General features: G+C 41.0%; 1 protein-coding gene across 3 annotated transcripts in view; it reads left to right on the top strand.

Moving 5' to 3' along the window:
• Window positions 1-24,313, top strand: part of SPIDR (scaffold protein involved in DNA repair) — a 208,427-nt gene that overhangs the window by 12,833 nt on the left and 171,281 nt on the right. For all 3 annotated transcript variants that reach the window (XR_012040905.1, XM_072852525.1, XM_072852524.1), the window contains exon 5: window positions 1,820-1,977. Coding sequence is in view for 2 of the 3 variants with exons in the window: in XM_072852525.1 (XP_072708626.1) it covers window positions 1,820-1,977 (158 nt within the window). In the remaining variant the exon portion in view is untranslated. The remainder of the gene's footprint in view (window positions 1-1,819; window positions 1,978-24,313) is intronic.

Here is a 24,313-nt window from a genome sequence, read left to right as displayed (position 1 = left end):
TCTAATACTCGCTAGGAATCTTTGTAATCTGCCATTAATATCATTCTATTGCACTTCTCTCCTGCAAATATATCCTAGAGGTTTTAATCTTTAATTCTCTTTTCTTAAGAGACAATGCACACACTTATTTTTACTCTTGTAAGATAGCAAAATTTGGTTTCTCTGTGTAAATGAAGAAACCCTGATGCATTATGTATCTGTTTGAAAGTACTGAGGAAATCCAGTAATTTCCTGTTTTTCTTCTAAATCAAAAAATTTATTGAAAGCAGTTATTGAAAACAGTGGGGAGTAAAAGAACTGTAATTTCCATGCTTTTTCAAGTAACCATTGTATACACTAATTATAGTATTGTACACATGTATCTGTGTGTGTGCATATATAGGTACAGTTGTAAGTATGGGGATAATAGCTGAGAAAGTATTCTGAAGTGACATGCCCTTTCACCTGAAGTTCACCTTCAGAGACAGAGTGTTAGTACTTGAGTGTGACAAGGTAAAGCTGATTGTCTCATATTTTATTAAGGAATGTATACTGCTGTCACAAGTTGCATGCAGCTTGCCACACAGCTTCAAGAGAGACCTCTTTGTGCTACCTGGTCACTGATGTCTGTGTTTAAAATTTCTGATGAAGCTTTCTCGTAGTTAGAAACAGAAATGCATTCACACACGTGAAAAAGCAGGCAACACCAGAGCTGTGTGTGTATTTGTCTGGGTTACTTCAGAGTTTGGGAGTTCCATGAAGAAACTAGTGATTTAGACTTTAGTAGCACTGTCAAGTCCACAAGGTACTGCCACAGTTCCACGGATCTGTACAGATGCCCTGGAGCATTCTGCAGGTGCCTCCTTTCCCTGCTGCCTTTCCCCTGTACATTACTCTTTTGGTGTTAGAAATGTGATATTTACAAAAGCAAAAAAGCAAAACCAACAAAACTTTCATCCCTCCTCCTCCAAACTTGCTCTTTTATACAAAATATGATGAGATTCTTCCTCTCGGTACCTTGTGGCACTTGGACTTGAAGGGTGGTGGGGCTGCTACAGCAGCTCAGGCTTCCACTGCCTTCAGGAGATCCTTGGAGGTATGAGTGGACTTTTGGAGTTGCATTAAACAGCACCTGGTCATGAGAATGGTGGAAGGACTGTTCTGCATCTCTGTCTTTGTTTATTGCCATTTTGTTGTGGTTTTTTTTTGAAAAAAATCCATCTTTTCTTGTGCCTGTTTCTATTAATTTATCCAAAACAGTCCTCTGTCTGATGTGCTTAGAGGTTTGATTTGCAGACCTGTGTATTTAGCCATGGTGTTTTAGGAGACTGTTTCAACTAGCTTTTTAATTTCTGTATGCGGGTTACCACTTATAGCAGATGTTAACCTACGCCAAATTTTCAGCTGTTCCAGGTCTTGAAGTATTTGGTTAGAACAGTTAATTCTGAACAAGTGCACTTGGAAAATCCAATGCAACTGGGCAAAAAAACCCCCTAACTAAAACCTAGGAAAACTAGTAATAACTAAACTAAAAAAACCCTACCTACCTAAGCAGTTAAATATACTGTCTCCTTATGGGCAGTACTTTGAAACCTTTTTTTAAATGTAATTTTTGTCTCTTTCTCCACAGAAGCTTCTATTGTCTGCTAGTCAGATTTAGCTTTTATGAGAGACAGGGTCACAGAATAGTTAAACGTAAAGATCAGTTGAACATACGTAAAAAGTAACTGCACTTTTTCCCAAGTGAGGCATAATCATAGTATTACACTGTTCGACTTCATGCTTATGAATAATATATGATGATTAAGAAAAATTAATTTTACAAATATTTTTATTTTAGATGAATCAGAGTTCATTGATTGGGAGAAGGATAGTGATTCTACCGATAGGTGTGATGGATCAGAAAAAGGTGACAGCTCACTGGAGATATCAGATTCGGACTCCTGCACAAATCTTAATTCTCTGCCTGTCGAAGAGGAGAATGATGAGCTCTGTAAGGTGAGAAACTGTTTCAGGTTTTTTAAAAAAAAAGAAAAGCTTCTACTATAATTTTGGAGTGTATTCATATTTGATTGCATTTAATTTGGAGGAGCATGAGGTTTTTGCTTACCTCATCTCTCCAGAAGGAATTCTGTACACAAGAATTTCAAGGCATTTTCTCTGACTGCCAGACCTCAAAACCAAGCAGTGCCCCACACCTAGAGCTTGGTAGTGTGGTCACTGAATCACGGGATGACTGAGACGGGAAGGCACCTCTGGAGATTGTCTGGTTGAACCCCTGTGCTCAAAGCAGGGTGAGCTGGAGCTGGTTGCTCAGGGATGTGTCCAGTTGGCTTTTGAGTATCTTCAAGGCTGGAGACTCCACAAACTCTCTGGGCAACCTGTGCCAGTGCTCAGTCACGCTCGCAATACGGAAGTTTGTTCTTGCATTTAAATGGAATTTCTTGTATTTCAATGTGTGTGCAAAAATGTGATCAAGCGGGTAGGCTTCTCACCAGAGATGTGATCATCTGGATTCTCTACAGCCCCTGGCTGCCTGTCGCAAGTTGATGTCCAAATTTCCTGTAATGTGGTGGGCGAGACAGTTATGTATTTCTTTTCAGTACTTTGAGACCTTGACTATATAAAATCCAGGTATTGTGACTAGAGCGTGTTCTGAGAGCGATGATAAGGGACTAATTACAGGACTCCCTACATCAGTGAAAAGTGATGAGGATTGCAGAGATCACAAAAGGGGCAGCAGTAAATACTGAATCATACCAGCTAAGATTTGGTAGTATTTTTTCTTTTTTTTTTTTTTTTTTTTTACTGTAGAAAATATAACATTATTTATAAAGAAGGCATGCTGTATCAAGTATAGAATAGATGGCAGAAATGTTGATCTTTATTTAGTATCGTACAGCGAAATGACTTGTATTAAAAGACTTGAGACTTGACACTATCCTAGGCAAAGTTAACGTTTAACCTCTGGGGCTGGAGGCTGGCTGCATCTGCAAGCGCCTCACCCCCCAGCCTCCCTCTCCAGGATGCGAGGGAGAGGCTAACAGCCGGGCTGCCCAGCCGGCTGGGGCTGGGGCTGGCACAGGCGGGCAGCGTGGAGGGACTGGGTTTGCCTGGCCTGGGGGAGGCCGAGGAGGGCTCTGGCCCGTCTCAGAGGAGCCCAGCGAGAGGGCAAGGGGCAGGGGTCACCTGGCAGCAGGGGAAACTTCCGCTGGACGAGGGGCGGGTGGCGGAGCGCTGGGAGGGAGCCGGAGAGCCTTCCTCGGGCACCCCTGGCGCAGCCAGGTTTGGCTGCCGGCGCCGCCCGAGGCACGGAACCCGCAGAGGACACCCGCCCCCTCCCGCCTGCGGGCCGGGCCGCCCCGAGCCCGTTCCGTCGGGCGGCGCTGGGCTTCCGGGGCCGCGGCGGGGCGCTCCCGGCGGGGCCCCGGCAGAGGGCGCCGCAGGCCCGGGCTGCGCGGCGGCGGGCGCGGCCCGGGCCCCGGCCCCGCCTGCCGATCCGGCCGCCGCCTCCCGCGGGCGCGGCCCTCCGGCGGCTGTTTTGCCGGCAGCGCGGAGAGCGCCGGGGCCGGCCCTGGCACGCAGGCTGAAGCGGTGCCACCGGCTGCGGACGAGGAAGGGAAACGGGCCGGGCTTCGGCCGGCGGTAGAGGTGGGGATCGGGAGGGCTCTTACCGAAGCGGATTAACCCTTACCAAAACTCATCTAAATTTATGTATCTATTCTTTATTAAAATCACTGTGAGAGAGTATATATGGAGTGTGATAGTGAGCTCTGCTCGCAGAGGGAAGAGCACTCTCCAGTTCCCCAGTGAATCAGTTCCATAGCAGGGTCCTGCAGCCTCTCTGGGGATGCTGCTTTGCTGCAGCTGCAGGGTGAAAAAAGTGGGTCTGGACATAGTGCATGGCAGCATGCCCGCTGCTGTGGCAACACGTGCGATCCAGCTTTCGACTTGTTCACATGGGTGTGCATAGCAGTTTAGCATCTGTACCTCAGAGTTCAGGAAGGGTTAGTCAAGTATTTTTCAGGTTCTTGAAGAATTGATTTAAAATAGCTCAAGTCCTGGGCAGCAGCCTCAGAAGAGACCACATGGCCTGCATAAACCTGGGAAAACACAACTGGGATTTATGCAAGCAGTAAAAGTTGTTCTGCTTTTATTATACCAGCATGACTTGCCCCAATGTAGATGGAGAGTTGGATAAATGTTATGAGACACGTTCATATTAGTAAATGGTGCTCATGAGAGGGCTTTTTCAGATGCAACCATACTGTAATAAAAAGTTTTTAATCCTAACCAGAATAGTTATGCTACTACAAAAGATGTGGGTACATTGGGAATCTGAGGATGCCTCTGCAGATTTCCCCTTATCCCTTCCCAGTTGGAGTGTCATGCGGTGGTAATTTTCATGGGTGGTCAGCCTCACTAGTAAACTTTCTGCTGGGAATTCGTTGTATGCAGGAGGGTAAATCCCCAGTGATCACTGTGTTTGTTGCAGTCTTTGTATTGCTTTACTTGGGATATGCTGTTTTCCTAGAAAAAATTGCAGGTGAGCTGTTTGAGAGGTTTCCAAGGGAGAAGAGAAAAGCAGTGTTCACTATAGGAAGTCATTTGCTGTATGAGTATTCTTTAAGAAGGCCTCTTAATTTTGTGGCCTAGTTCATGGTGGGGGAAGAAAAAAAAGCCAAATGTTGATATATCATCTTTTTTGTGGTATTTACTAAATCTCTGGAACCTAATGGAGTGTGTGGATAATCAAAAGACCATGAAATTTATTTTACCCCACTTCAAAATATGCCAAATACTGAGAGGTTCTGGAGGTTTAGGATTGCTGCCAAAATATCTTTATGGTAGTATTTACTCGTGGTAGGAGTGTACTAGGTTTCTAATGGGAAATCTCAAAAAATGAATAACTTTATGGCTTTTTTTTTCCCTCCTTATATACCGATAGACCTAATTTGAAAATTGCTTCTATTCAGTGATAACTATGTAGAAAGACTTCATGTATTGTTTTGGTATGAAGATAAAACTCATGCTTATCTGTAGGATGTAAAGCTACAGTCCCGATTCAGTTTATGTTCTGAGTCCTTGTGCTGTGCCTTTCCTGTCAACTAGCCACCTCTGACGTGTAAAGCTGCTTGGTAGAGGATAATGAGGAAGGCAAGTTGAAGCTGGTCTTGTGGTGAGCAGCTGTTAGCTAATTTTTGGTTTCAGTTCAATTCAGAATTTTTGAAGAAAACATGTGCAAGGTATGACATGGTCATGCTTTCCTTTGTATATTTTTAGGGGATGGGAGAGTTATTTTTTAATTGTTAACTTCCCTTTGACCTGTAACTGGTTGAATTTTTGCTTAAGGTGATGCAGGACAAAGATCTGGCAAGGCCTTATCCCACATGGTTTTATTCTGAGAGTTCCTCTGCTTTCAGTTGCCTGTGGATGCCTAGTTGACCTTTTTCTTGGAGACTATGGTGCTAAAATAAGGATTAACCATTACCGTTAATTTTTCAGCATACATGTTTTTCAGAAGAGCACCATGTAATCACCTCAAAATTGATCTAAATTTTTATGCATTGGTAATGACTACTTTTTGCCTGACTTGTGCAGAGACCTTTCTTATGAGCTGAAGTTCCATATTTTCTAAGAATTGTTCATCTCTGAATTATTTTCAACGTCTAAATATTTTAATGCTAGGGATTAAATGAAATCCAGTGCTCTTGTATCTGAATTTGTGTTTCCTGCCATACTACCTCCTGGGAACTTTCTCTGGCCCTGTGCACGGAGTGGCATCATCTAGTACTCAGATCCCTCCTTAAAACATTTTCTGTAACTTAATCCCTTAAAGTAGGCCAGCATGTTTATGGAGTATATAATTTTGGTATCTTACAGAGTATAGTCTTTTCTTTGTCCCATGTGTTAAGTCTACTTAACAGTTTCTGATGGGTAGCCAGGTTTGCTTGCTTTATATGCAGGGCAAGTGAGATTTATCCCAGAATGGTGTGAGGAGAATGTTTCGCCCTTTATATTGCTAATGTGTAGGAATTAGATAGTCTTCTGTACTTGCTATGCAGCTTTAATAAAGCTTAGCTGGTTATAGCAGACCCTCTTTATTGCAGAGCACACTAATAAGCTTGTCTGCTGATCTTCTAATTTGGGTGAAAATTCATCAGAAAGCCACATGGTTAAGAGCTTGTTTCTTTTAAATACTTATAGAATTGTAATAGCTCCAGAGTATCTTGCTGTATGATGATAGACAACTGAAAAAGAGAATTGTCATATTTTATATGTTTCAAAACTCTTTTAAATGGATCACCACTGTGTTCTCAGCTCTCTATTGTGCTGCAGTCTGTGTGTGCTGACAGTGGGGGATCTGGTGTGATGTTGTTGAGTCTCATGCAAAAATCATTGTAATGTTGTGCAAAAGGTTAATTTTTGTGTTTTCTCTGAGGGAAGAACATATTATTTGAGAAGTCCTTCCTGCTCACGGATGTAGGTGTATGTCTTTTATCTGAGGCCTTCTCATCTGTCAAAATAAGGTTCACTCAGTTGCTTAGTTCATGGATTTATTACTGTCTTAACGTTGCTTTTAAAAAAACCCAAACTCTGTCCTTCTGTGGTATTACATTGAGGGGGATTCAACATACCTAATGAAATTCTGAAGAGATCACTTAAAAGGTGAGTAGGCCAAGATTTTGCTGTTATTTCTGGGCCTGCTTTTATGTCCTTGCTCTCTTGATCCATTATAATGGCAATTATAACTATCATTGGCTCGGCAATTAGAATTGAGTCTAGAACTATTGTTGTGTAACAATTTAAAATAGGTTATCTCAAGGTAGGGAATCATTATTATGGCAAATGGAATTTGTGTCATCCTGTCAGACTGATGACTTAACACTGAAAAAGGGTGCTGATACAACCATGTTGTTGCAAGCAATTATTTTTGTCTGTCCATTACCAAAGAAAGGAAGCTTATTAGCATATATACAAGAATACCCACCAGCTTACTATTATTTCTAAATGTGTACTTAATGGAATAATTCAGGTTGGAAGGGACTTCAAAATGTCTCCAGTTCAACCTGCACAAAGTAGGCTCAGGTGCAAGGTCAGACAAGGTTGCTTAGGGCTTTATCCAGTTGAATCTTGGAAAACTCTAAGGATGGAGACAGCATAACCAGTCTGGACAACATCCTTCTTCCTTCCCTGCCTCTCTCCTCTCTGTCTCCCTAAAAACTGGAACCTTACTTTTCTGGGTAGAACTGGTCTCTTCTAGCAGGGCTCTTCAGGTGGGCTTTTTAGGCAAGACCTGTTAATCAAAAGACTGCAAGTCAGTAGTGATACAGAAACAGATGCCTTTTGCGTTCATGTCAGCGAGGTGGAATGATTTGTACTTGAACTACTAGACAAAACTGAAGTTGTGCACCAGCTGCTTTCTGCTACATCCCATCTGCAGGGGTGTCTCTGCATTTTCTGATGCAGAAATGAAGCCTTGAAGCTTTTTTCCTTAGTCACAGACAATAGTTCCCCTCTCAACTTCTAGTTTCCATTATTTGCTCAGATTATCAGAATAGGAAACAGCATGTTTCTGGGTGAGCTGTGGCTATCTGTATGAAAACTAGCTTCTCTTAAGTCTCCAGTTAAACAATGACCCCATTAATTTAAAATCAGGATTGAAGATATTAGCTCAGCTAATATCTAACTGTCTCAGATGTTCCTTGCTTTGATGGTTTAAAGTATTTTGGGAAGACTTTTCTTCATAATTCTGAGTTCAAATCTCAGTGTAGCTGAATTGCCTCATCATCAAGAATGCCGCAGTCAGTCATATGAGTGTCTTGACACTCATTAAGTGTCTTTTCAGTGGTGTAGAAATGTTGAAAGTCCCTGGTGCCCATATTGAAGGAAGTTTCTTTGATCACAGTAGTCATACTTACAGGTGCTTGCATGTATGTATGTATGCTCTTGTAGGTGATCCAGAGTATCACTGAGGTAGCTGTACTTCTTTGTGCCTGGTTTGTGAAATTCCCTGGATGTCTTATTAAGTAAGTATAACAGAGACTCCTGTGTACCACATTCTGGGTGTACAAAATCTGATGGATTGCAGGAGCTATCTCAGTGACATAAACAGACTTTAGACCTTGCTGCCTCGTGCTGTCGTTCCCAGACTGTATTTTTATGTTGTTTGAAGCACTGGGCTGTTTGTGCATGCTAATCCAGCCCCTCTGCTTTGTTTAACTTAAGGCTTCAGCTGAGCCCCATATTCTTTCTTGCACAGCTCTGGAGAGCAACAACTTTAAGTGCAGCTGACAGCATTGCTATCTCGGCATCCATGTATCGAATACCCCCCTCTTTGCTGTCTTCCCCCCCTCCTCCCCACGTTTGCCTGATGTTTTAAACAAGATTGAAGTGGCCTGTGTTAGTTTTCCTGTGGCTGCATGCTGCAGGAGGCATCTGCGTTTCTTCAGGCCTGGCACCTCTCGGCAGCATGGCTCTCTTCACAGCACCGCAGAGGGTCTTCAGGAGTACTAGGGAGAAGCAAAGCGGTAGATGTTTGCCTTGTCAGTGCCCTGACCTCCATCTCAAGAGGTGAAGCAAAGAGAGAGGGTCTCGTCTGTTTCCCGTTGGTAGCCTGCGTGGTGCTACAGCAGAAGAGGCTACAGGAAAGAGCAGAGCATGCACTGCTGGAGTGCAGTGCTCTCCTCTGAAAGGAGAGAAAGGATAAAGCCAGTGGAGTTAACAACATTAATAGGAAGTTGAAGGCTTTTGTCTTACTTGTTTCCCCACCTCTGGTGAGGCTCTCTGTTGTTTGCCATTATGGATAATTTGCTAATAGTTTTGTGCTCTGCAAAGAGCCATGACAGTGAGAAAGCTGCTGGGTTTTGATTTGTCTAACTTTGTCTTCCAAACTGTCTCAGGACTCCTCAGGCCAAATTGGAGGAGAGATTGGTTTGAATTTGTTTGAAATCCTTTTTGAAGGAAATAGTGGAAGAGAAGTTTTAGTGGAATACATAGGACCAGTCTTAATAATTTCTTGTTCTGATAAATGTGCTTTCTGAATACGGTGGTTCAGGAAGGAGACCTGAACAGAGCAGATTGCCTAATAGCTTTAATTCTCTAAAAGCCTTTGGTTCAGTCTTTCTTGTGGGTTGTTACTTTGTTTTAAAAATAATTTTATGATCTTTTAGTGGCTGGTTCTGTCATCCATCATGCCAGTTAATTGCATCAGGCGAAGGCCTGAATATATCAGGGAAAGTAAAATGCTCTTTTACTACCAGGCACGTTTGTTGCATCCAGTGGTGAAAAAAACATTTCTTGTCCTTTTAAGATACCTAATGCAGTTGCACTTGCATCTGTTCACAAGTGAACCTTACTGGTCTAGGGGTTTGTCACAGCATTACAAGACAGACATACACAGGGCTATCTCAAAAAAAATGCATGTGTAATACTGCTTATAGAATGGCTATTAAGTGAAAATAAGATATATAAATGTCCAAGGTCATCCAGTTCCTGGTAGAACAAGTAAAGCAATGAGGTGTACAAACATCCAACTATCCCTGTATTTAGGCTTCATCTTCTTATGAGTTTCTTGTCACTTTTCACTGAAACAGAACTGTTCCTCTGGTGGTAAGGGTCAGTGTATACTGGCTCTCTGTAGAATCTACTGAATTGTGAAGATCTGGAAATAAATCTAGAATATCTAAGAAAACACAGGAAGAACAAAGTTTAGAAACTATTCTATACGAACCTTGGGGTTATTAACCCCCCCCGAGGTTTTTCCAGTGTGTTTCTCCCTCTCTTTAATGGATTAAGCTCTTGTATGCCTGTGCTTGTTTTTATCTTGCATGGAAGAAGGCAGCTATGTGGGTTTTTTGTTTTGTTTTGTGAGGTTTTTTTAAGTCACACCACTGTATCTTTTGCTTGGAAAGAATGCAGTTTGGTGGTATGGTATGGGGAACAGGACGTTTGTTCCTGGCTCCCATTGCAACGTGGAAGTGTGTTGGATAGATAAGAGAGGAGTAAATGGGGGCAGAACAAATGGAATAAAACGGAGAATGTTTATAATAAAACTTAAGAAATTTGGAGGTGGGAACTTTTGTTGGGCAGGGGGGTTGGCTTTCTTGGGGACAATGAGATGGGACTGGGGTGGGGTGAAATCCTAATGCCTCTCATATCCAGTTTGGCAGGGTCTGTGTCATGTTCTGTTGCTCTTGCTTTGTGATAAACAGTTTCTATACAAACATCTGAATCATCTGTGGATGACAATTCAGATTTACAGTTCTTTTGTTATCGGGACACTTACATTCCAGACTAATAACCCTGGTGACTGATTAACCCTTTCTGTGGAGACCGTCTATAGCGATGGGCTGTAACTCCATAACTGTAACATGCTAAAGAGGATTTTGCCTGCTCTACAGGAATCTGTTAGCACACTCTCCTGTATACGCTAGCTGCATACAACGCTGCTGCCACAGCTTCCCCCCCCCCCCCCTTTAGCATATCGCTGTTTGCCTTCAGACCAGTGCAGCAGCCTTGACTACTTGATGATTTTATCTTTGTCTGTCCTTGGTCTCTTTGGAAATATGCTGATAAATAGTTATTTCATATGATATCTCTCCCACTACTCGCAGCTTCAGCCCAGCTTTATTATTCCCACTTCCTGGACACATGAAGAAGCTGTTGCACCTGGCTGTTGATTAACTGCTCCGTCCCAGCACAGTGGCATACTTTTTGACTCAGTCCCAGTTGTTCTCCTCCCACTCTGTCTCCTCTTCCTAGCACGGTCACTATTTCACTCACCTGTCCCCATTCACCCTCACCTGTCATTGCTCTCAGTTCACCGGTTCTCTCTTGCCTAATACAACTGTTTAGTTCTGTGCACCGAATACTCTCATCTGGTTGCAACTCTTCAGAAATGGTGGCTGCAGCAGCTCCTCACATCAGGTGTCTTGCCAGCGCCGTGCTGTTGTGGCAGCCTCTAGTGTTCTGCGCACAACGCTTGTTTCTCTGTGTGTATTTTTCTTGTCATTACACCAGTGGAGGAAAGCCCTGTTCTCCCTTTGTAGGAATCCTGGTGGGGCTGCTGGGAAGTTTGATGCTTCTGAGAGGAAATGACTTGTTGGTATTTTGCAGGCACCTTGACACCTTCCTGTGCATGGGAAAGGGACCACTGAAGCTAAGTGAGAAAAGCAGACTGGAACTGTCTGCTTGTGAAGCAAACACAATGGGCAGAGCAGCTTCATCCTGACATAAAGTAGTAATGGATGAGAAGGGTTGAGGTTTGTGCTGGGGTTTAAATACTCTGAAAAGCAGCTAAAAACACTGCAACTTTAAAAACCCATTAAGTTTGCACATCAACTGTACTTGTGGATAGTAGTTTTGGTCCTCCCATTCACAAAAAAAAGGTGCGGTGGAACTAGAAAAGCTTCAGAGCAAGTTGGTAAGAGTGATCAAATATATGGGATGTTTTCTGCATGAGAAAAATTCTGTAGAATAGAAACCTTCAGCCTCAAAAAGAGATTGCTGTGGAGACGACATGAAAGAAACCCATGAATCACAAACAGATGGGAAGAAGTAAACCAAATGACTAGGTACTGTATAGAGCTAAGAGATATCAAATGAAACTAGCAGATTGATTGAACATTAAAAAAGAGTTTATTCATCCTGCAGAGCTGCAGAGCTCCTTGCTACAGGATGATACGGATGCTGAAAGATTACATGGGTACAAAACTAATTGGACAAACTCATGGAAGACATATCTGTTAAGGATTAAATACAAAGATCTTGCTTCTAGTTGAAGCCACAAACTGGAATCGGGGAGACAGTTCTGTGGCAGCATTGCCACATGCTTGTCCTGTTTTAAACTCTTCCTTAAACATCTGACATTAATCATTGTTGGAGACAAAAGTAAGGGGCTAGAATGATCCTTGGTAGATTCCCCTACAGCTATTCCCATGTTTGTGTGCTGTGGGCTTTTCAGCGTGTATGAATTTTGTCCTCTTTCTGTCACCACCCTTAGTGCTTTCTCTGCAGAGCAATTGAGAAGTCACATACCAAAAGATGATGTTGCAAATGGATCTTCACTTGGTGCAATGCAGTGGGTACCCTTTGTAGCTCTAGTTCTCTACCACCTGCTGCTCTGTGTGGCTTCTGCAGGGTATTTTTCAATGTAGTCTAGTTTATGCTTACCTCATGTTTTTAATAAAGCTTTCTGAACAGACATAGGGATAGAGAGGGGCCTTTGAGACAGCATAGATTTTGTAGAGGGTGATGGCTGTAGCCAGACTTGCCAAAGAAGCATTTAGCTTCCCTGGAGTGAGCTGGTGACAGGCTTCACAAACTAAGTTTCTTTAGCTTCCTTGATTGGGTAAGGGAGAAGTGCAAAGGTAAGTTTGGTTTTTTGTTTGGTTTTCTTTTTTTAATTGAAATCTTTCATTTTTATGACTAATTGGAAAAGTACCATGGCTTTATTTTTTTAAGCATATGCATTTGTTGAAGTACATTTAAGCATCATGAAATTACGAAAAAAAAATCGGTGTTGCTGAGTTTCATTGTGCATCTGGTATGTTCCGGTAATAACATGATTTATCTAGGATATGAAGCACTTCAGGATCTTTTGGAATGGGAGGACAGTATAACTGGCAGTATAAAAAGAATAAATAGTATCAATCCACAATACTGAACTTTCTTTCTGGGGTAAGCAGGGTAATTGCAGCTCCCTTTTGGAGCGTGTATGTGAATGCATGAGTGTATAATGGTGTGGGCTAAAGTTGGAAATAGGTGCATAATGCTGAAGTAATAAATAACATGTTATTCATAAACTGATGACACAGGATTCTTATATTGAAGATTCATCTAGCTTGGGTCCTGAATTATAATAGTATTGGGAGAAAAGTGTAAGACCATGTTAAACGTTGTGCAGTGGGAGAAGGAGGATCTCTATTGTGGTTTAGGTGGTTTCTGAGCCAGAAGTTGCATTGAGATTATTAAGTTGAGAGACATTGTGAGTTTTATCCTTCAGTAGCTAGCTCAGTTGCTTTCTGAACCAATTTAAGATCATGGTCTCCAGACATTCTTGGGGGTGGATACCCCAATCTAATAATGCATTATGTGTTTAAGACAGAATTAGAAAAAAGACCTTTTAGTTGTGGCAATTGTAGATAAAGCATCTTATTTCCTTTCACTCTGTTCTTTGCAGACATGTACAGAGAAAAGAATTAACAATATTACAGACAGTAATGTAACAGTTTTACAGAGCTGCTTGTGAAACCAGATTATATAGCTGTATACCAGGAAATTTCACCAATGGTGAGCTTTGGCTAATGTGTTCCTCCTTTACAGCACTCAACAAGATCATCCTTATAATGTAAGATACTTGTGGTGTGTTGGGAGGATATAAGAGTTTTTGTATGACATTTACTTACTGGTTTAGAAAGGAAGGGTCAAGGCCGCTCTTTGCACTAAGAAACTTCGTCATCAGCCTCAGCCTGTAGTTATTGGAGGAGGAGGTAAGGAGAGAAAGAGGTGTATTGTTCTCTTACATAGTTTGTGGGGGAAGGTTGGATTAAAAAATACCCAGTTATGTAGACTTTTCAAAGGGTACAAATTTAGGATGAGGAAATAAAATAAATAAAATAATTGCCACTCTCATATGCCTAAAAAGCAATGAGCCGGACAGCAGATAAGATTGTCAGTTTAAACAACAACAAAATCAATGTTTTTACAAGAAACAAGTCTGAAAAAAATGCAGGCAGGTGATTATTCCCATCTACTTTTTAACCTTTAGATGCACTTGAGTCTTATTTTCCACATTTTTTTCCCATGCAAACAGTAGAGCTAGATTTGTTCCTTACATTATTTTTGACTTGTGGCTTGCATTACTTATAATTTAAAGATTCTGTGATTGCTTTTCTTTTCTGTAAGAGCATTTCATTGTTAAAAACTTAGCACTAACCACAGGAGTTGTGCAGGGAAAAAGTAATTAAGTGGACATCAGAACAGGGCAGAGAATTATTTTCTTGCATGGCTTTACAATTTTAGATAAATGGTTCCCATACACATTGATGGCTTCTTAAATCTAATGAGCTCAGAGGAGAAACTAGGTCCAGGAAAATATCTGTTTTGGTTTCTTCAATGTTTAAAAAAAAAAAAAAGTACCAAAAAAGGTGAATGCATCACTTTTGTTGATAGTGAAGATGCTGAGTTGATTCATCACTTTTGTATATGAGTCTAAGTGAAAAATATTGCACATATCTCCTCAGTTCCCATCGTGGATGCTGAGTATAAATATTTAAGTTAGTTAACATGATCATAGTTCATTGTGTTGGGAGCTAAGCAGAAGAAATAATTGGGGTAATGGTGGAGAGGAAAATTAGAACATGATTTTATATAGTATTGGAAGGCAACATAATTTCTATGCCATACTTATGCAGTGCAGGTCACTTTTTGAAGACAAGAATGACAGTGAGGTTTAAGGGGGCGGGGGGGTTGGGGAGTTGTACTATATCATTATAAAGTACTCCACATAATTTTTTGTTGCATGTATAACTTTGCAACTACCTTGAGCATTCTCAGGTTGGCATTTCTGCACGTTTAATGCAACAGTTGCTTGTGGATCATGACTTCAAAAATTTGGTTGTGAAGAAGCAAAACTTTTTAAATTCTCTGCATGCGGATTGCATGGTTTTTTAATGCTACTCAGCTGTTACTTAATTGCCATCAATTAATTTGTAAGCATTTTAGAAAGTAGTGGTGGAAGTTTTCTATCTGCCTTGCATGCTCCAGACATTCTGAACAGTCAGAAGTAATAATGTAGACAATAATAATTCAGCTTTGACACAGTCATGATCCTTGTCATCACAGAGCCGAAAAAGTAAGACTACTCGTGATATAATGTGTGGTGGTTTATTTTCACATTTTGAGCAGGAAGGGATGATTTAAGAGACCACTGAATGCTAATTTCTGTTGCTTTGTTACCATGCATATTTTAAATGGAAGAACAGCAAATGGATTTAATTTTTATGAGATTTGCAGCCAGTAGATCATAAAAATTCTCCATCTGCTTGTTAGCAGCACTATGCTCCACTTTTTAAAAGAAGGAGGAAGACAATAATGTAGCTTACGTGTTTTCCTGAGCTGGAATGAACTGGAATGAATGAATGAAATGTTCTGAAGGAGATGCCCAAGTGTTGGTAGTATTGTAGGATTTAACTGCAAGAAAAGTATCTTTCAATGTATTTTTTCCTCCATCACTATGACTTTTTTAAAATGCACTCCATTGCTCAGGCTCTTTAGCTGGCACAAAGTCATTGAACAGAGGTCGCCACTTCTTTTTGCATTTTTTGGTACAGGTCTCAGCATAACAGTCCTTAACTTTTCTGAGGCTTCTTTAGGTGTTGCAGCAATAATAAACCACAATAAATGGATTGGAAACCTATGGCTGGTGACCCACCTATGGTCCCTTCCAATTACTTTCTTTGCTGACATGAAAAACATTAAGACTTCTGCAGAGTCTGGTTTAAAAGCAATTGGACAGTTTTTTCTGGAGAAAAATCCATTAAGCTAATAAATCAAATAATGCTCCCTTGGGAAGTTCTGGAGTTGCAAATTCACTGTGGAGGAGTATAGCAGGGAAGAAGTATTCACTTGCTTTGTACTACTACTTTGCTTTATGCATCTCATATAGGCCCCTGTTCCAGATAGGATGCTGAGTTCAACAAGTCTCTGGCCTGACTTGTTCTTGCTGTTCTTACTTTGTTTCCTTGATCTCCACAATTTTTTAATTGCTGCTTTATTGTGCATTTAAGTCCTCATATTCCAGAGTCTGGTTAGCATGTTATCTTATGTGGCATTATGCCAATGTTTATGGGATTAAAGCAAAAGGAAGTTCTGGTTTGCTGTTTACATCTAAAATGCAGAGTGAATCTGATAGGTTACTTCTGTTGAGTGAAACTGAAACTTCATGCTTGGTGCCTCAATCTCTCTGGCAGGTGTTAGTCCCAGTATGTTAAGTTTCTAAAAAGAATAATGTTTTAATTTTTATGAGCTTAACTACTTAGTGTTGTAAAGAGAGGAAATTGTACTGTGGAAAATCAATACTTGCTAAAACTCTTAACACACAGAGGACAAACTATGGCAAACTAGTGCATAATGAAATGGAAGCATAAAACTGAAGTGAAGAAGGTGACAGTTACAGATATAAAGGAATTAGCAAAAAGTGAGAATGAAATGAAGACTGAAGAAACCAACTTGAAACTTTATTTAAATAATGTGTGAGTACAAATTGTTTTAACATTGTGCAACTCTACAGAGTCCAGAAGCCTGATGGGTTGTGTGACATTGTTACTGTGGTTAGAATGTGGTCAGTACTACAAGTGTGTGTGTTTGTTTTTAGAAAAATGTGTCAACCTGCAGTAGCTTTTGAAAAAGAAAACACATGCACACACACCCCAACCCTAAGCTGCAATTGACAAAAATAAAACCAAATACCTAGAAATATGTTCCCATGTGTAGCTGGCAATGAACATCATCTCCTTCACTGCAAATGGTTTTAACTTAAATTTAATAAATTAAAAGGTCTTGAGTTTTGTATGCATAGTCAGATAGGTGCAATTTGTCTGCCTCTGTCTGCATTTATTGTAACCACAGATCTCATAAATCCTGTTGTGTTGCCCCATAGTTAGCTAGACATTTTTTCCTTCACCTATTTTCTGTGCTTTTCATCTGGTAATAAGTAATTTCCAGACCAAAGTGTTATGAGGACTGACAGATCAGGTGTTATAAAACAGCAATAGAATTAATATGCTTCGACGTTGAATATTCCAGAAGCTCAAATGCAATGCTAACCTAATTCTGGCATTATCCTGGTTTTACTCACCTATGGGCATGATTGTCTCTCTCATGTGCTATTGCACTTCCTGCTACTCTGAAGTCATGTTTTTACCTTGCTTCTGCACTTACGACTCCTGTTATGGATCTGTCCTAGATTCTTTTCTCTGACCTTCTAACCGGATATTTTAACTATGTTTAAAAATGGGGGAAGAGGAAGTAGGCAAACATGTTAGATTGTCAGGTTCGACAACAATACTGACATGTCCAGTAAGTGCTCTTCGCTTTATTAGCAAGTGACCCAACTCTCGAATACATTGACATGTTAACGGAGCTACAAGGTATTGCTGTTGTTCTTCGGTATCTGAGTCTTGTTTACACTTGGTTTTAAGGAGGGTGACCCATCTGGTATAATCTTCCTTCTTTTAAATTGACAAATGGTGTTGTATTTAAGAAAATAAAAGTATTCCTCTCACCTAGATATTTTTTTTTTTTCCTACCTGGCAGGTATGTAACTAGCTGTAGTTGTGTGCTGTTGTGGTTGCTTTCATATGTATATAGCTGAAGATGGTTAGAGATGTGTTCATGGCTCAGGATTCAACTGTGCTTTGAAAATGGGGCTTTACCGTTAAAATTATTAGTGGATAGGTGCGGTTTTATTTTGTATGTTAAATAAAAACATAACGTGCTGCAATTGAAAGTTTTAATTCAAACAGTATGTACTAAAGTTAGGGAATATGTTACTCTGGTTTTTGGTCCTGGTGCAGCTAATTGCATCCAATCACCTGAGATTCCCAAAACCACAAATGAAAATATTCCAGGACTTAACAAACTGAAATGCTTCATGTTCCAGAGAGACGAGGTGGTTTAGGAGAAGGGCAGTGGAGCATAGGCCTTGCTGGCTTTTGTGTTCAGCTACAAAATATGAGGACTTGTTGCTTTACCTTTTAATTTTAAGAGATCCCAACTCTTTTTGTCTTTTTGTTTTTTTTTTTAAACAGCCTGTTCACAGTCTTGAAGGGTGTACGAACAAACTATCTTACTGAATACATACTTTAACAGTACAACAAAAAATTAATCGCACTCTGTTTGAGCTAATAGTCCTGTGCATTTGCTTAGAGGCTGTAAGCCACGCTGCATGTTAGGAAGACGAGTAGCCTGCGTGATTGCGGTAAGTGTGTCACATCCTGCCCTCAACTTTGCCCTCCTTGGAGGCTCTGGCAGTCTCCCTGTGGTTTGCCCACTAGTCAGCTGGGAGTGGCTCGAGAAAACTTCTCTAACCTGTGGATCTGGTTCTCGAGCAAACTTTCAGACTTTACAGTATCTTGGTGCTCCTTGCCAAGCCCAATTAGGAGAGAAGCGAGGGTACTGGGGCAGGCTTTCAAAGTTTGGAGGAGAACTCATCTGTAATTTTGTGACAAATTTAATTGTGCGTATTCAAAGCATGTTGTGTGGGGATCATTGTGGTGTTTTTTTTTCTCCTTGACAACCCAGTAAACTCCTTCGTAAACATGAGACTACTGAAGAGCCTAGCTCTTCTATGAAAATCTTCCCCCCATCTCTGCTGCAGGAGTAGTGTTTCTGGCTGTGCTTAGAGGGAAATGGGTAGGTAACTGCTTTAGTGATGCATACAGTGTGAATGCCAGTGTGTCTTTTTTAAATAAATATGAACTGCTCCTTCCATAGGGATTTTTAAAGATAACTTATCAAGTCAAGGCATGTCGTTGGAAATTTACGTGTCTTGATATGAATTCCCTGTCCTCTGTGTCATCAGCAGTCTGTGTATTTCTTATTTGAATGTCTTTCCTTCCTATAACTTACCTAACTCTGAATTCACTTTATCTGTGCTACTTATTTAGGGGCCCTCCTTGATCTGGAGCCTGACCATAGAAAGAAGATATTAGAAATTATCTCCACAGTTGTATCTCTTGCTCTGTGAAAATTTTCACTTAAACTTGGTTCTGTCAAATGATTGTTAATTGTTTATAGAGAGCTTTTCAATTGTTCATTTTTCAAGAAGTCCCTTATTCTACTTTGTCCTGATCAACGTTTGTGGGTTTTTTTCCATATGTGAATGTGTTCTTGGTGTATCCCACAGAGAGGCAAAAGAAAATGGTGTAAGAATTGTATTTTCTGTGTATCTCTAGATTTTTTTTTTTTTTTACTTTAGGATGCAGTTACTCAGAAAATGGCATTTTGAGCATCAAAAAAATATATTCACAAAACATCAAGCACATGACTTCTTTCTCATCATTTTTTTTCATCCTTGGGGCGTTAAAGCAGAGTTGTTCTCCCCACTGTTATAGTGTTGGAGCTAATACTACTTTAATTTGGAAGGCATAAGCAGGGTTCTGGTTGGAAGAAAAGGACTTTTGAAAGGATTTTCTCTGATACTAAACAGGGACTACTAAAAGGGCCTACTTGCTTCCTATGCAAGTTTTATTGTCTCTTTTGTTAGCAGTTAGTTTATTTCTATAGTCATAATAGTAGCTTGCAGTGTATAATAGTCAAGGTGAAAAATAATCAGTGCAACTTTCACATATAACACAGGCTCCTGATGTTGGAAGGACTGGCCAGAGATGTGGATCATCTCCTAGATGCATGTGTTGTGTGTCTCATTAGAGAATCTGTGACTAGACAAAAATGTTCTCGTCTTTCAGCTGATGGATGAAGGGTGGTGGAGCGCTGGATCAGCTATTAACTGATGTAGCTTTTCAGGTTTGCACTGAAATGGTGGAAGCGTCTTCAGCGGGCTGTCCAGGTAGGGAGCACATTTGCCTTACCACCTCCTGTATTTCCCTCTAACCGCATGGACTGCATGCTAGGCTGAGGATGTGTGTGCAGAAGGTAATGAGGATGAAACTGGATCCATCTTCCTGTCGCCATGGCTGATGGCCTGGCTGGAAGGTGTTGCTGGAGGCTTGTGCTGTCAGGACACTGGTGGGGTTGCAGGTGGCAGGTATGGGCCCTGAACAGGTGACTAGGGAAAGCCCTCTCAGCAGGTATGTGTGAGCTGGTTTTGATACCGCACCTACAGGTGTCAAATGTCTTGATCAGTCACTGAAGAGGAGGATAGGACATTGGAGAGAGAAGGGGTCACAGACAGGAGGGAAAGGGACTTTTGAGGCAAGGCTTTGGAGAGAAAGAGGGGGAGTCCTGGAGGGGGGAAATGCGGAAAAGGGAGATAATAGCCATATGGTATATGGAGGAAGTACATCAAGTTCATGGTTCATTAAGTTCATTTTGCATGTCCTCCTTCTACTTGTTTGCTTTTCATCTCATGACAGAGAGTTAGCATAATCCATTTGTGAGTGACATAACTGTATAACTGATCATCCCCTATAGAAGTATTGCGTGAGGTGCCTGCCGTGTTGCCTCTGTGTGAGGGTTTGGCGAGGACGTGAGTCGGGGCAGCCCCGTTGCAGCAGCTGGTGTCAGCCCTCGCTGCCTGGCTGAGTGCTGCACTGGAATTTTCCAGGTAGGGCATGGGGAGAGGTGAGAGGGAGAGCGCGTGGGATGGGATTTGGACAGGGAAGGGCTCGTCCCGGGGAGAACTGCCACTGTGCCGAGCTTCTGGTACATGAGGGAACACCAAACAATATGAATAAATCGGGGGGAAAATGCAGCAGATGCATTTTAAAATATCTAATGGCGCCTTTGCATTTTATTACCTTTTCATTACCATTTTCCTTTATTAATTTGAAACATACACTGACTTTTTTTTTCCTCTCTCTCTCCAGCATGGATTTCAACACATTTTTGTGCGGGTGCCAAGAACACTGTGTTCTGTTAAGTCACAGGGTGACGTAGGGCACTGGCTGGCTGCCAACCTGGGTCAAGTTCATTCAAATAAGTTTCAGTGGTGGCTATTGCTGCCTGAGCCTTGTCAGTCCTGCCTTCACATGGTAGGTGGCTCTGTTGCTTTAGTTTTCTGAAGAGCTTGGGATTTCAGGGCTTTAAATTTTACAGGCTTTTGAGTTTTCTTTAATGTTTGCGGAAGGATTAAAAACAAAAAAAAATAGCCCGACCTCACGTGAATCTGTGAGGAGAGAAAAGGAGATGGCCATCGGTTTACTGAGCAGAACAAGGTCCTCAAGTTGTAGCGTGTGTTAAAGTTTTCTTTTCTCTACCCACCGTTTTTTTGGTTTTTGTTTTTTTTTTTTTCACTCCTGTCCTTGTGATGGCTTTTAATCACGGTGTATACTTTGTGTCTTTAAAGCAGGAGCTACTCCTGAGGTTCCAGTGACAAAATCCCGTTCATGACAAAAATATATGAAATGGCACATAGTGCATGAAAGCGGCAATGGCTGTGCTAGGTTAATCACTTCCCTTTCCTACAGGATTTTGTGTTTTGCTCTCTTAGCCCTGGAGCTTTGGACTGCTCTTAAAACTACATTAGGTAAAGAAATCTCTTCTTCAGGGTGAGCTTCCCTTGTACAGGATTGTCCCATGTCATGGTGTTGAAAAGTCAGGCCAGCTTTCTTGGTCTCTTCATTCCAGCTTCCCTTTCAGGGGACTGCGTTGTTGCTACTTTGCATAGTAGCATACTTCTCCTTCCTGTAACCCTACCACAAATCACACTAGATCCTCTCCCCTCCCCTTCACTTCCAGTAACTGCTCTGTGAGCAATAATTTTGGAACTACTGGCAAAATAAGAGTCTTTGACAAGCTCATAAAATCCTTACAACAGGATAGCAGTTATAACGCCAGAGACATCACTAAGTGGTCTCTAAGACAACCGTTGATATTTTAGTATTTGATGAGAAACCCATTCTTCTCGTTTGCTTCTGGGATATATTTTTTAAATTAAGAATGTGATCTCTGAGAAAACTTGATGTTTCTAGAGAGAGTTGATCAGTTTTAAAGAGAGTGGTGAAGTGAATTTACAGAAGATGATTTAGATCTGTTTTAACTCTCTCTTACTTGGACAGATTAGACATTTTACTTTTTTTCTTTTTAGTTGTGCACCAAGTTTCTAGGTCTTGGCTCACTTGATGTTTGGCTTTTAAGGGAGAGAAACATAGTAGTGTCAGGTTCCCATGATTCAACACCCACTCCTGAGTTACCTGTTGGTGCTTGCTGGCTTATCTTCTCTGTGTGGGAGAGTGGAGGATGATCAGATTTGTGTTCATCACTAGGTGTCACTCACTTGCAATTACTTAAGTATGTTTCAGGGCAAAATTAAAAGAAACAAAAAAACTCTCTTGCTTCCTACCTCACCCAAATTGGGTGTGTGTGGGGGAAGGAAATGGTGTGAAATCTGGAAAAGATTTTTTTTCCCATCCTTCTTTCCCATAAAACTATTGTATGTGGTGTTTTGTAACTTTATTGCTTTATGGCATATCTTGATCTGTATTTTTGTTATTCTTGTATAGTTCTGTTAATGCAAGATAAAATTTTCTTGTATATTTTCAATGATGTTTTCTTCCATCTATTATCAAGTGTGTAAAAACTTAAAGAATAGCAGATAGCATTGTAAAAGATATGGAAATCTAGCTCAGGATAGGTGCAGCGATGGAACTAGGGGATCACTTGAGAGAATGCTTGGACAAAAACAGATGACAAGACCCATAAAATTGTTCTTGGGACTTCACCACTGAGCTATGTTGGGCAAAGGATGGTGATTAAAAACTGTGCACGTATAAAGATGATTTATACTTCTGTTATCTAACAAATTATGTGGTATGTTGTGCCTCGGCTGGGTCCTGGTCAGCATTCTCCCTCGTCAGGTGATTAGTATGGGGAATGTATGTTCAGTTGTTGAACTATAGAATATTTCAAAAGTCTAACACCAGTGCTGAAAAAATAACAGGAGGAGAGGAGGAAGGTTAAGCAGTAAAACTCAGTAGAATTGTTCAGAGCTGTTGACTGAACACCAAATGCTTTAAATATTTAATTCCAGAAGGAGAGTTTCCAGAGAGTGTACAAGTGTCCATGTGGATAACTGGAAACTTTGTTGGCAAGGATGATGATTTTCTTCTCCTGTATCTCCTGCCCTTCCCCTTTTTTTTTTCCCCTTGAAATGTGACGTCTTTTACCCAACCTGGTTCTGTTGTTCAGTTTGGGGGCTGGGACTGCCGTGGATCAAGATGTTGCATAGACCTTGCCTCCCCTCCTTCAGGTTCAAGTGAACTAGGTCTATGTTGTGTGTGAGTTTGTCTCCTCAGGAAACTGAATCTCCTGGAGAGTGTCCAGGCAGCGCTTGCTGGGGAAGGTTCTCTAAATGGCTTCAGTGGTGTTAAACGTGGACTTTGAGTGTCAGTAAAAAACTGGTGGAAAAACTAAAGCTTGTCTATTGTACATTTTCTTTTTCACCCTCTCTCCTGTGTAACTAGAAGCGTTAGTTTAAAAGGTATAGCTATATACAGAAACTACCTTCCCTCATCTTTTCTTATACATCAATAGTAGTGGCTATTTGAGATCAACTACTTTTCTGTGAAAGGGGACCTAAGCCAAGGAAATCCCTCCTACACAAAAATCATTATTCCTGTGGACCTGGAGTGATGATTTGCTGAAGGTAACAATAATGGAGCAAATTTGTTGCAAGGTTGAAAATACAGTGAGAAGAGAAGGAAGATATTTCTGTTTTGATTGTGCTGAATAAGATTCTTCGCACCAGCCTACCCGTCTGCGCAATATATATGTGGATATCCATAGAAGTTATGCGCTAACTGTATAAACAAGTAAATCTCTTAAGCTCTGTGTCAGACTCCATGTTTGCAGTGTCTTTGCTCATATTTAGGCCTTAAAACCAGCATGAATTTCTTATGACAGTTGAGAAGAAAACACACAGCCTCCACTGATACCTGTACAGATATGACAGAACCCTTAATCATAAGATTTAGTTTCCCTTTGCGAAGATTATAGGTTAAAAGATTCATCTCCTTGTTCTATCTTGGATTACTAAGTGTTTGTGGCTGTGTGTCACTGTATTTATCTAGTCTACATGTTGTATTTGAATTTAACTGAGAGTGTGTTTGAATGAATAAAGTAGCATAATTTCCTTCCCTTCCCCGAAGGAGAGGTGGGTTTCTTTTAAAGTATGGCAGCTATTATGACTAACTATATAATTACACCTTTAATCAAAGTAAAATATTTTAGATACACAGCAGCCCCATTTGGCCCCTCAATGTTGAACTGAAAAGCCTCTAAAGAGACATAGTATGGCCTGTAGTCATCATCGTCACCTTTAATCACTCAGCATATTAAAGGCACTGTGCAGGAGTTGTACATGGCTGCAGGATTTGCTTTTGGGGGATGGTGGTGAGAAGGGAAAAGGAGATGTTGCTGTAAATTCCTTTTTCTGCTTCTAAATCTGCAAGGACGCTATTGTGTTTCTCTTACTGTCTCTGATCATCATTTTGCCAACATTCAATAGATTTCTTCTACTGTTGACTTGTGTTTGGAGGTAGATGTGGCTCTGAAGATGTGGGGAGAATTTTTTAGTACATCTGGGCTACTGAAGCTTTTGAGAGGCTGATGGGTGTGGAAATGCACGGTTCAGAGGCATGGCCTCCAGGAA

Source organism: Ciconia boyciana, chromosome 2 (assembly GCF_034638445.1).
Source record: "Ciconia boyciana chromosome 2, ASM3463844v1, whole genome shotgun sequence".
Lineage (NCBI taxonomy): Eukaryota > Metazoa > Chordata > Aves > Ciconiiformes > Ciconiidae > Ciconia > Ciconia boyciana.
This window is presented reverse-complemented; position numbering and strand designations above follow the sequence as displayed.